The sequence below is a fragment of the Leuresthes tenuis genome, unplaced genomic scaffold (assembly GCF_036924035.1).
Source record: "Leuresthes tenuis unplaced genomic scaffold, fLeuTen1.0.hap1 SCAF_20, whole genome shotgun sequence".
Taxonomy (NCBI): Eukaryota; Metazoa; Chordata; class Actinopteri; order Atheriniformes; family Atherinopsidae; genus Leuresthes; species Leuresthes tenuis.
This window is the reverse complement of record NW_027325374.1, coordinates 9,947,940-9,961,354: the sequence shown is the minus strand read 5'-3', so window position 1 is coordinate 9,961,354 and position 13,415 is coordinate 9,947,940. Positions and strand designations below refer to the sequence as shown.

The following is a 13,415-nucleotide window of genomic DNA, read 5'->3' as shown; positions in this document are numbered from 1 at the left end:
TTCATTTGGTCATCATCTTTGCAAAGTTGTTGAATTACTCTGCATCTAAAGAGCAGTCACCAACATTAGGATTAATTCAGTATCACGTTTTAACTCTCTGCCAACGTCTCAAGAGAAATCTGTCTCTTGCTTATCAGGTGATGTAAAGTTATAGTACATAACATCTCTCTGCTGCTGCTGAAAATTATGAGAGCAATGTGAGGAGAGCAAAACTGAGTGTGTGAAATAAACTTTTTTAATTCATTTTTATTTCACCTTTAACTTTTACAATGATGGACCACCAAAAGGAAAATTCTTTTGAGGAAAATACTAAATAACAACAAAGTTTTACAAAGCTAAAAGGAAACTGCAGTCCAGTGATCTTTCTCTGCAGATTAGTAACCGTACGTGACCTCTGGATAATGGATCACGTGACCCACATGTTGTCACATGATCCATTGTTTATGTAACAACATTGATTACAGTTGCAGCAGCGGCTTTGGTGCCGCATCTGTGTCACACGTGTTCAGGGATGGTATTGAGTTATTTTGGCAGAGAGTGTTCTAGACCCGACACACAGTCGCTGACAATCAATTTGATGACTACAGTCATGTTTTTTGCAGAGGTTAGATGGCTGATTTGATCAAAAGAAAATGTGTGATATGCATGACAAATGTCCCCTCTGTTGACCTGCTGATTATCTTTTGTCAATTGAATATTACAGACTGTACAGTTGTCTGTGTCCCCATTATCATTTTCAGATGGGCAACCAAGTGGATCACAGAAATTACACACTTTCCTGTTCACATCTTAAACATTTTAGAGTGAGAGATGTATGTGGCTATACTGTGAGAGGAAGAGAGTCAGGAGCAAACTAATTCAGCCACAGACTAAAGTCCAATATCTCTGCTGCTTGATGGGCAAGTCTGTGACACTGCAACATAACTTATGCTGATCCACCCAGAGAACATCGTTTGTCCTCTTTTCTTTTCAAACTCTGCTGGGATATTGTTCCCAAAAGGCACAATTACAAAAATTAAACAAACAAATACACATCTAAATACTTAAAGAGTGAATCATGAGGTGGAAATGAATAACTTGGAACTGAACATATATACCACTGTGACCTAATTTAAGGCACAGCAATGCTGCATCGTCTCTTCAACAAAACAAGTAGGAAGTTGATGCATTTCCTCTTTGTGCCATCTTGGTCCTATTAAGCTTAATGAGTACAAACTGTGCTGACTGTATACACTGCATTTATCTCTGTCTTTACTAAGAAAAAAAAGGAAAACCACTCAAGCCAATCATTATCTTCATGATGAAGGAACACCAACAACATTTTGGCAAGAATGTGTGTATTTACAGCTGCTGAGTGAAATCTAAATATAGTGCAGAAAATAGAGCATTGTGCTGAAAAAGAATCCTCATCTTAAAATACTTAGCATGCCAACACTCTAGACTACAGTAACAACTCCATGAACTTAAGGGAGGTCATGTGAGAGTAGGAGCAAGTAAGAGCGAAAGAATCTCTCCAGTCTCTGACCAGGAAATGCCAAGTAAGACATGCTCTGAAACTTCCTCTGTGGTCTCTTATTTCAGCAGTGGGTGGAAAGTGGAGTTGGGTATATGAGGGCTCAGGACAGCAGCATCTGGTAGGGCCTACGTAGAAGTCAAATGTAAACATGTGTTAATGATATGATAAAGTCAGGACAATCGCTTTTGGAAGTGTGGTGATCAGAGGGCCATATGACCATGTTGCCTATGTTTACACAGATTGATATTTCCAACAAAAAAAAAAAACGAATTGATACAATTTCTGTATCAACAGCTAAAGCATATTCCTGTTTCAGTATGCCAGACCGTGAAATAATTTCTACAGGTCTCTGGCAGTGTCCTTAGCTGTATATGGCCAGATACCGGCATCCAATTATCTCAGTGGGTAAGGTGCAGAGCAGTGGACAAGACTTTAATCCACACTCAGGACATGTACTTATTCCCTGTTCCCTTGAAAACAGAATAAATAAACAAACATGTATTGTTCATCTTTTATCCTTTAGATTTAACTGTGGGTAGGTAAAATAAGCAGTCTTTGTAATTATATGTTCCAAAATTGCCTGAATGCGTGTGATGGATATCCAGCTAACCGCAATGCATCAGCAAGACTTTCAGTATGGATCTACTTTTCAACCATAACACAAGATCAGGAAGTCATCCAGTAAGAGGCTCACTAATTAAAGAGAACTGCCTTTAAATGAAAAGGTCATTGAAACAATTAAATTTACATCGATGGATATAAAAACTTTGATTCTCTAAAGAGTTATCGTGTTACACTCTTAAGCCATGGCCTGACCTTGGATCCCCTCATTACTCTTTGCATCAACATGACTAAAGAACTGATCAATACCCCAAATGCCTTGTAACTACTTAGCATCTTTAAATCATACATCACCAGATAAATATAAGATTGTTATCCTTTCTTAATATTTGTTACATTTAATCTTTTTGGATTTTATTCTTTTAAATTAAAATGCAAAAAGAATTTAGCTCAGGTTAAGTGACAGAGTGGTCAACACATTATTTGGAGAAGCATAGATCTTATTTATGGTTTGCCCCAGCATGAAAAAAACACTTGGAGGCAGTGAGTCAGCCAGCTGTGTCACTGGCACCATACAAAAAAGTCAAATAAAACTAACCCTTGAGCTCACTGGTGCACCAAATTCCACACATCAGTAAGAGCAACTTTGAAGTTGAACATTTACTGTATGTGATCTCAGAGTGACTCTTTCTGATCTGCAGAGTCTGTCGCCTGTTCGGTGCAGGAAAGTGACACAACAAAGCACAGACAGACACACTTACGTTATATCAAAACCAAACGAGAGTTGTCAGCTTTACCTGTGTGCATCTCTTTGAAAAAAAACTAACATGTACAATTGTTTTTTTATGAAAAAAAAAAAAGAATATTTATTTCTATATACATTTCTGCAGTCTTTAGTAGAGTCTGCAGATACCCCGATACAACAGCCCTCAAAATACCTTCAGAAACAGATTAAGAAGAAGAAGTAAAAGTCTGGGTGCTGTTCCAGAAATAAGAAAACATAACCAACTATGCTACCTAATACCTAAACATGCAATACCAGAGTCTTTCTCAACAGAAAATCATGTGTCTCACTTCATGTCTTGCAGAGCTTTGATAAACAGTGTTGTATCTTGTACTCATATTTTTTATTTTCAGTCCACCCACTCAACATAATGATACCCTTTCTTACAGAGACTCGAGGCACACTCACTATGCATTATTCTGTATATGAAAAGAGACTTTTCACAAAGTGCTGCTGGCATCAAGCATCAAGCGTGCTCAACGCTGCTGGCATCAAGCATGGTGGTCTTCTTATATTATCTGCTGAGATGATCAGATAGAGGCATCCTTTATGGCGTATGACAGACAAACACTGTCTAAAAATGGAAAAAGTGCCTAAGGCCAAGGATGCGAGGAAATCAAAAAGCAGCCTTCGTTCCGGAGGCTCAACCTGTAATTTGTGGCAGATTATTTAGAAACGTGTAATTTAGTTCCAGGCATGCTGTTTGTTAATCCATAAACGTGACAGAGAGTTGAAATGGTAATCCACTATCACATTTGAGATCAAGCTGCGCACTCTTTCCGTGATGTTTACTCCATGAACAAAATCCATAATCCCATTTACATTGACCAGAAAGCTAAAGAATTGCCTTCCGACGCAATATTTAAAGGACACTGGCAGTATGCTCCAAATCTGTTATGCTGGACAAAAGCTTTTGTGGCAAAACCGTGAAGATCAATAGGCAAGCGAGTAAATCATGGCTCAGTGGTGCAGCGGAGTTGCAGGCTCTGAAATAATCGTATGAGACAGGTTGTGGGAACAGGGGATTACTACTTGATTCCTTTTCATCAGCTTTCACATATCACTGTGCTGAGCCACAAAGGGCATGCATAACTGGTGATCAAAAAGAAGACCATAAATAGAAAAATGAGTTTATGATCACCAACACTTGTCTGCATGCATGGGTGATAATAATTCAGCCATCAAGGAGGTTACTTAATTGAAGAAGATGATTCCATAGCTGCTAAAAGGAGCTAAATGGTTCACACACGGCAACTCTGCTTTAAAGGATGCAAACTATTCTCATTATTTTATTGTAATTACACAGATCAAGAACCTATAGTAGTTAATGTACTAAGATTCATCTACACCCAGACCAAGTCATAGCCATGACTCAACATAAGAATGAGCCAAGACCAGGAACAAGAAAACTTTATATAATTATGTAAAGCCAGTGCAACACACAGTATCATAACACAAAAACATACATACAAAAACAATATATGCAACACAATGGCATTATTATATCCAGATTTATCAAGCTGTTGAACAGGGATGAGATTGATATGGTATCATATGTATCAAACAAATCAGGTTTCCTCTGAAAACACCGACACAATAACATTACACTTGCTCTAAATTAATGTAGATTGGAAAATCTAAGTAAATAAATCTCACTCCTTCCATAGGATTAAAGGGTGTAAGTAGCAGCCAGGTGCTGCCAATCAAATACATTTGATTAACTGATCAACAGCAAGTGTGAGCACCTCTATAAGAGCAGTAGTTCAACAGCAGTGATAACCGAAAAATAATTGTTGCTCCCCATTAACCTGGGAAGTGTTTTAAGACCATTTGCACACAATTTGCAATCCATCATTGTACACTGAGAAAGATTATCCATGGGTGGAAAATATTTAAGGCAGTTGTCAATCTTCCCAGGGGCAGACATCCCAGCAAGTTCACCTCACTGGTAACACACATGCATTGAACAGCAAAAATCAAGCTTCTAAAGCACCCACATAAAGTGGTTGGGGCTTGAATCACCCTGTAACTCATGACCCTGTATATTCTCAACTAAACTCAAATGGGTCTAGCCACTCTCCACATGCCCCATAGTTAAATATTCTTTTCATCTTTTTCCAATAACACTGTAAGAGCACATTGAACTGAACTACGGCCGTCTGAGGACTTCACAGATATGCCTTGCTTGGCTCAATATCCTACCTCATGCAGAGAGAAACAGCTCACGTGCATCATGGCTCTCTCTGTCCTTCTCAAAAGCATGTCTGCATAAAACAAACATTAACCATAGTCTGACTGCTGTCTAAATGACTGAATGGAATGCCATCATTTTAATACACTAATGAAGCCATTAATTTTACATACATATAATCTAGAGCCTGTTTCATAATAGCATCTATGAACACCATCTTGACCACCCAAACACCTTTACTATAAATTCTTGACTTTTGTTTTTTTTTTCCATTCCATCAAGTTTTGCACCTAAATCAATTAAATGCATGTATTTAAAGATTTGGTAAAATGCAGTCCTTCAAATATTTGAAGTTCAGTACCACAACTTTAATTGCTAAAGTGTTATTATTAAATTAAAAGTTGCTGCCATCATTTGTAGTAGAATAAGATGGAGCAAATGCTGGACAATTACATGGAAACAGTGATAGCAATACTACCTTTTCTGTTTGCATAATCTAGCTGTTATACAAGAAGGGCTGGTTCTACTGGCAGAACCACAGGTAGTTGTGTTGCCTGTACCTGTGACGTGTGCATTGATAATAAAGTTGAATATAATATATACTCTCTCTAAAGTAGCAAGGGAAATAGCAAGTTTTGTAGTTGCAAACCCTGCTGAAGGAATCACTGCGGTATTAGAGGTAAAAGTAGCAAAAGTACAAAGAGAGGCAGTAGCAGCATTCATTGCTTCTTTGTGTGTTTGAATGAGCACCTGTTTGGACAGACATACTGTAGTTGCTGCAAATAAGGATTAGACTGAGTGGAAATAAATCACATTACTGGCAGAGAGGTTGGGCTTCCACTGATGGAGCTCTTAATTTAGTGACTTTACATCCGTGCCAGCAGAGTGCTGGAACACAAGAGGATACTGGAATACTGGACTTGGACCAGCTCAGCACAGAATTCATGCAGACATTCATGAATAGAACAACTTATGCAGTCATTTTCCATTTCCAATGGGTGGAAAGCTGCACCCTCTTCCCCAGACCTGAAAAAAGCAAGCAGGTTGACTTCTGACTGTTGCTAGGTGGATCTGTCTCTTTTTAAGCGATGGGCACAGAAATAGCGCTCTTCCTACAGTAGTGTGGTGATCAAGCACTCGTGTTTCCATCACACGTGTAACTCAATCAGCCTGTCATATGGGCTTATTCTCAACACATAAGCAGCACCAGTATAATCATAGCCATCACTCATTACACCACAACAATACTCCATGTCCGCCTGGAGCGCACAGCTGTTGCCATCTAGCAGGGGTCACAGTCAGAGGTATTATAGATGTTTAAATTAGGGCAATCAAACAACCATAGTAAAACAAGACAGGAAGCGCAGGTTGGCTCTCACTTGCATCGCAACCTCACCTAACACACTGGTGGCTCTGTAAAATTAAATACTGATGCCAAATCAATATGCAGCTTTATAGTATGCAATTATATGTCATGAGTCAGGAATGCCCTTCATGTTGAACCACCAGGAACAGGGCAGGGGAGCATTTTCTGTTACTGAGAGTCCTCTCTGCAGGAGCACAGGTGCAAACCATATTGCTGTGATGCTGCATCCTACAACTCCTAGCATTTTGTTTCCATTAATGTACACGCTATGGGAATTTAAAAATAAATATATATATGACATTGTGCTATAGATATGCCCCAATTCAGTGTGTGTTTGTTCTCTATAGGGGAATCATTCAAGCCGCCTTTGAAGATTGAGCGCTGGTTGTAAGTCAAGACACACAGTGAATCTCACAGATCTGGCCCGCATTTGGTTGATCTAAGTGCGGGATTCAAGTTCTTACACCTTTCAAAGAAAGTCCTTTAATCAGGCAAGATCTTCTCTACGTCCTCCACATCAAGTAGACACGTCAGCCTGTTTGTGCAACTTCAAATGCTCTCTGATCACCCATGCATGCACAGACAAGTCCATGTTTATGTTGGTTTCGATGCAAGGAAACACAGGGACGATATTCCTAAGAGTCTGTCTGCAGCTAAGGATAAGTTCACCCAACTAAAAAAACAATACATTGTCTCAGACGCCTGCCGCAATTTAATAAAGATGAACAAATCTTTGAAATGTGACATGTCTTTTTAAATACAACAACCCCAAAGCTATATATGACGTGTATTTTTATTGAGATACTTATCTGTATAATTTTGCTTTCCCTATGATTTACTATATGATGGATACTTCTTTGTCTGATTTGGTTAATTACTGACTGATTCCATCAATGTTGTTTCTTTATCTTAGCTACAAAGTGAATGGCCACAGCATAACTCCCGAAGAAAAAAGAAAAGAAAAAAAAGAAAAGAAAAATCCAGGAGAATGAACGGTAACAGTATACAAACGAAGACAGCTCATCAAACACAACGAGCGGAAATTAATTTAATGTTTGTAAAATAAATACACAGAGAGCCAAACCTTGCCAGACTGAGGTTAACAAAAAAGCCACAACATGAACATAAGAAAAGGACCAGAAATGATTGCAAGAATGCGGCTGGAACAAACTCTTTTGACCTGACTCTGGCACTCTGAAGCATCTCATTTGCAAAGTTTAATCTGCTGAAGTTTTTTGGAAACCGTTGTGATTCATTTTGTGACTCATGATTTAACATCCTCCACTAGGGGAATGTCTTGTGCTTGTCCTTGAACATTACGATGTAACCGTTACTTGGTTCTTTGATCTTTTGAGTATTAAATGTCACTTCTTCCCACTTCTATACTACTAGATATTTATGTGAAACTTAGGTGATGTATGAGTTCTGGATGACCAGCTGTTGAAGGCACAGAGGTCTGACAACCTTATCATGCCCATAGGTGAATGCAGCATTGTGCTGCACGGGGGCCAATTCGTCATTCGTACCCTTGAGTCACTGAAAGGCACACAGTAGCCTTTCAGAAAATGATGTTGTGATCGGAGAACACAACATGGCATTGTCCACACACCACTCATTGTTATTACATTAAAGAGGACACAACTTCATCTATCTTAACTCATTTTCTCAATTTGAGAATGGTTTGTGGTGTGAATGTGAAAAACCAGTGAGGACGTGGATGATGACAATACATGTGCAAGGAGTCATCTGTGTCTTTGTATGGTGCAGATGCAACAAATAAAATCCCAATTGTCCAAAAATACATGTCAAGAATAGAGAGGAAAAATGTGGCTCGAGGTAAAAACCATAAAACAACATTTTTAAAGAGTGATAATTGCTGCGAAGTGCAGACTTGAACCAGTGAATAAAGGTTTTGTCCCTAAGGTGTTTGAACATGTGATGATTTACAAAAAGGAGGCATGAATGAAAAGGTGCATGTGTCTATCTGTCACACCTTGGGTCAAAGGTTATCTTCACTCCCATTAAGCACACGATATTTCTGTCAGTGAAGTTCAGGGAACTGCTTGAAGACCAACCTGTCAATTCAAATGTCACATTTCTGTTTGGAAATTCACTCTAATTTACATGACAACAAACATCCATCAGTGGCTCAGCTACTGCTCTGCTCCATCACAACTCTACACACATTTAAAGGCCACGATGACACCATTGACTATGTGAGAGCAGGCTGAAGTATTGATTGGTACTAAAGCAGGGACACATGATGCTGTGGCGGAAAAACAATGTTTTCATGATGCTGATTCATGCTTCCTCTGCCCCTCACTTTCTTCACACTTGGTGGATGGGTGGAACATGAGTGAAGGAACAATTTTTTCAATTATGGTGCCAATGCTGACCTTGGTGGAGATCTGCACCCCACAAGTGCCTTTCTAGTTTTAAAGGGCACTTATGGCTTCACTCTAACATACCTCAATGCAATTGGTGAAACCAGAGAAAATAATGAACGATGCATCTAGTCGATTTAATTCATTCTGGGGTTGAGCACATTCACGATCGAGGTCCAACAGCCTGATCTGCCACAATATCACTGTCATGTAAAGTGAATAATGGCGCTTCTGATAAACTCCAGCTTTCATATGGATGTTACTTTGACAGCACCATGCACACAACATTAATGGTGAAGACAGTCACTAATAAAATAGAACAAGGAAATAGAAAAAGGCCTCAACAATCACGCAAAAGGGCTATACAAAAATTGCAAAAAAATAATCAGTTAATATTTGTGGAACATAACAAAGAGCCCAAGGTAGCACCTCCAAACTGACCAATATTGATTTTTCAAAGGCCGTCAGAGAGCGAGACCAAGACTGCAGGGGCAGGGTGTTCAACTGTCAGTATAGATGGCTGCCATGTTGTTGTTTACCAGTCGCAACCCTGATATTAAGACGTTAATATCAGCCGAATCAGTGGCAAAAAAATAATAAAAAATTGGCCCTTTAATTGGTCCGTCAATCTATTACAACCCAAAACATACCAGAACTATATTCGAGGTCTACCAATATAACCTAAGAGGTGTTTATATTATAGCCGATCAGTGTAAGCTCAGTTTGATAAAGGAGACATATTCTTCTGTCTTTTTTCCCAAAGTTGACACACTTTCTTGACGTCCTAATGACATGTCTGTGACATACTTTGGTCAAAATACAGAGAGACATTTCAACTTCTTTTAAAACTAGGATTTTATAGCTCCGTCTTAATTGATATGTGTCCTATGACTTTAGACTACAATGCAAATATGAATTGAATACAAATTTCACTCTATAACTCTTGAAGCATATTATTAGCGCATGAGAGAGAGCATACAGTAGCCTGAGAGCAACTAATAACACAATAGGCAACTGGGCTCAAACTTCCGCTCACCGTAATGACAGAAAATACTTGACTCAATTTTATTCTAAAATACAAATACTTCTCTTGTCTGCAGTTCAGCCACAGACAGAGGGCATTTCTAAAAATAGAGGGTGGTGCATTAATCAGCAATTGCAAATCAGAATTTCCAACATCGAACTGGAAAAAGAATTAAAGATAGCAATTAGTAAGCTTTCTTTAAATATAAACATTAAAACATTTTTTTTTTTTAAACTACAGGCAGACAATTATAAGTTAATTTTAGTAATAGGTTAGGTGAACTGTTGCTGCTGACGATGATTTGTTGTTACCAGCAAAGAAAAAAAGCTAGAATAAAATAGTATAATCCTCCCTTTTCCAAGGTACATTGAATGCACCACACTCTAAATTGCAGGAGAATGGACAACAAAAATCAGCTGGGAAATCCCTTTCCCTTGCAAATCTGACATATTTACAGGCTTAAGGAGTCTTCAAAAAAGTAACAGTTGTGTTTTTTTCCTGAAAAACTTCAGACACGCACATATATGCTCTCCCGCACAGAAAAAATGTTTTCATTTTATACATCGCCTTTGAAGTTGATACCATACTTTCATTATTACAATAGATTAAACAAGACCATATGATGTGAAAAAGGTCTTACTATGAGAATCACAGATGATTCTACAATCTCCCTCAGCTCCAAAAAGATTTTTTATAGGAGGTTTTAGTAAGAAAATGTTAATATTTACTGGATATTATTTCATTTATCAATGATTGCCCTGAAAGAGCACAGGGAGAATATTTTTTCTAAGTAATAATTTTGCATACCTTAAAATAACATTTGTTACCTTGAAATTCTTTCCTTTACAATATGTATGAACTGTTGCCATGTTTGTGTAGAGTCCACAAAAAGAAAAGGGGGAATGACATGTCACTTAACGTGTTAGATTAAATGGTCATTTTCGATTACTCAGAACACAGCTGCTGGTTGCATGCAAGGTTGTGACGTCTGAGGCTGTGGCCTACAAGTGTTTATTATTTGGACTGAAACTGCTACTGTGGTTCAACCTGTGGTGCTATGGTTATGTCGAGCTGTTCTACAATTTAAACCTGCAGCGCTACCTTCCAGTATGTTACCAACATGCCACAGGAGGTCAGTGATACAGCTTCAGTACAGTACAACGTGTCACAGCCAGAGTCACAACAACCAAAGCACAGCTAGCCCACAGTGACAGCTGTGTCATCTCAAACCTGCGGTCACAGTTGTCAGAGAGAGAGAGTTGAAGAAGCATTTTATTTCTTAATGCAGTGTGTACACTTGTGCCTGAGCAGCCCCAGCTGAGCGTGCGCTGACTGTTACTGTATTCACAACTGGCAGCGGTCAACTGTAATATATGTTAAAGTATCATATTACATCTCTGCAGAAATGAAAAGGTTATTGAGAGGTAATGCAAAAGTCACTGCAAAGTATCACAAAGTAAAGCAGAATAAATATGAAGGAACTGCAAAAGTAGCCTTCAAAATTGTTCTAAGCTTAAGAATAAATACATATTCGGTGAACATTTTGAAGGACTTTCTGAATATAAATTATTGCGTGACAATTACTCACACTGAGCCCAAGAAGGGAAAGCACATTCTCTGTATGTCTGACTTACCAGCCCATCACAATTGCTGATAGCCACAGAGGCCTCTGGCATGTCAGTCACATCCCCAGTGAAAACACAGTCCCCGTGTATGTGTTCCTTGGTCTTCTCTTTAAAGTCCTCTTGCCATTCAACAAAAGCCCCTGGGGCCACCAGCCTCCTGTTGGCCCTCAGGCGGAGGTGAAGTTCTTTACCAAACACAGTGACATTGAAAAACAAGTGTTGAGATGAGGGAGGGGTGACTGAGGGCATCTCTGGGGCACTGCGGGCCACCCTTCTTGTCCTGCCAAGGTTTGAGACCGCCTCTGTAGCAGCACCAACAGCAGCAGCAGCAGCACTTTTACTTCCACTTCCAGCAGAAACCACGTGAGAAATGTACCGGCCATTGGAGTCTGTGCTGAATGGCACGATAAGACCATATTCACTTAACTTTCCAGAGAGTTTTTCTGATGGGACAGATAGTGTCAAGTCAGAGTCACATTCACAGATCTATGCCAAGCAAGATGGTATGGAAAATACTGTAAAGCTATGTAAAATGACATGCATTAATAAGAAGAAACAGTGCTCTCTAAAGCACACAGGAATATCTTAGCATGACAGCCCTATTTATGTCTGTAGAAATTAGGGGACATATTGTCATCAATATGAGTAAGACTATCAAACTTATGCTGACTTAGCAGTGGAAACAGAACTTAATTTAAATCATAATTCCCTGCACATAACCCAGAGAGTGCCTTTCTCCACACTGTACGAAGGCACCACAAAAAGGAAATAAATGGATAACTCACCGTGTGTTTCTGCAGCGAAAATATGCTCCAAAAATACTTGACTGAGAGAAAAGTACATCAATAAATACATACAATCCATAGCGATGGCTATAGTGTGGGAGCTGCCACTTCAGCGCAAAGTTTTCCTTTCTATTGTAAACTTTGAGCAGAGTCTTTCCTCCTGAAAAAAAAAAAACAAAAAAACAAAAAAACAAAAAAAACACAAAAGCAGGAGAAAAGTCCTCAGAGCTGAGTTCCAGCGAAGCAGCCGGGCATTTCTGAGCGATCCCGTCTAGACGCCAAACTGACGGATACTCACAAGTTGCTTCCAGTCTTTTGGCCTGCGCTGAACTGCATAGAACGAGACTGCCCCATCCATTTAGGGAGCTAAATGGGGGGGATATCTGGGGTGCTGATGACGACAACTCTCCGGTAAGAACCGGGACAGTTTGAAGTAGTTGCCCCCACCCGCCCCCCTTTCTTCTTCTTCTCTTTTTTTCTTCCTCAAATAACGTTTAGTAAGGCAGGAGTCCAAGTTAACGCACGCCTACGCTTAAAAAAGGAGACTAGAAAGGGTTCAAATAAAGTCTGCAGAGACAGAGCGTCTCGGTGGCGAAACATCTGCCGTCCAGTCGTGCACAATTACGCACCGATGGCTCGGCTGGGGAACGCACAACTGCTCAACTAAAACCACTACAGCTCAGCAATGGGAGCGCATTCTCTCTGCTGGACAACGACACATTGAGCCAAACGTTTATATTTCTAACTCATAAAGAGATTATGGGTGTTATCTGGGGTATTATCAGATTAAGTGGAAAAAGGCCATCTTTACTGTTGATGTTCTGTAAAATAATCTATTACTCTTTTTGTAACAGGGTGAAAAAGTCCAGACGCCAGATGCAGGGTAATAACTCTTATACAGCATATTTACATTAGCTCACAAACATATGTTAGTGATGACATGGCTATAAATCAAGGGACGCATTCCTGGGCTTCATACCAAAGCGACTAGTGACAACAAAAAAATACATCTACTGAAAACGATTACAGTAAATATCACTTATGAAAAATGGAACATAGTAAATACACTTAATATATAGCATAGGAAAAAATTAAAGAAAACGTTCTTAAAATAAGATGCCCTTGTAGTTTTTGGCAGCTGCAATGCAAATATGTTTTCAGAAGTTGCAGTTGATGGAT

At 39.2% G+C, this 13,415-nt stretch overlaps 1 protein-coding gene across 2 annotated transcripts in view; it reads right to left on the bottom strand.

The window, feature by feature from the left end:
* The window catches only part of LOC140278379 (A disintegrin and metalloproteinase with thrombospondin motifs 14), a 55,862-nt gene extending 43,211 nt beyond the window's left edge, over positions 1 to 12,651 (bottom strand). For both annotated transcript variants that reach the window (XM_072373364.1, XM_072373365.1), the window contains exons 1-2: positions 12,237 to 12,651; positions 11,461 to 11,894 (exon numbers count right to left, since the gene is read on the bottom strand). In XM_072373364.1, the coding sequence (XP_072229465.1) occupies positions 11,461 to 11,894; positions 12,237 to 12,315 (513 nt within the window). In that variant the 5' untranslated portion in view covers positions 12,316 to 12,651. The remainder of the gene's footprint in view (positions 1 to 11,460; positions 11,895 to 12,236) is intronic.
* Between the last annotated feature and the right edge of the window lie 764 nt (positions 12,652 to 13,415).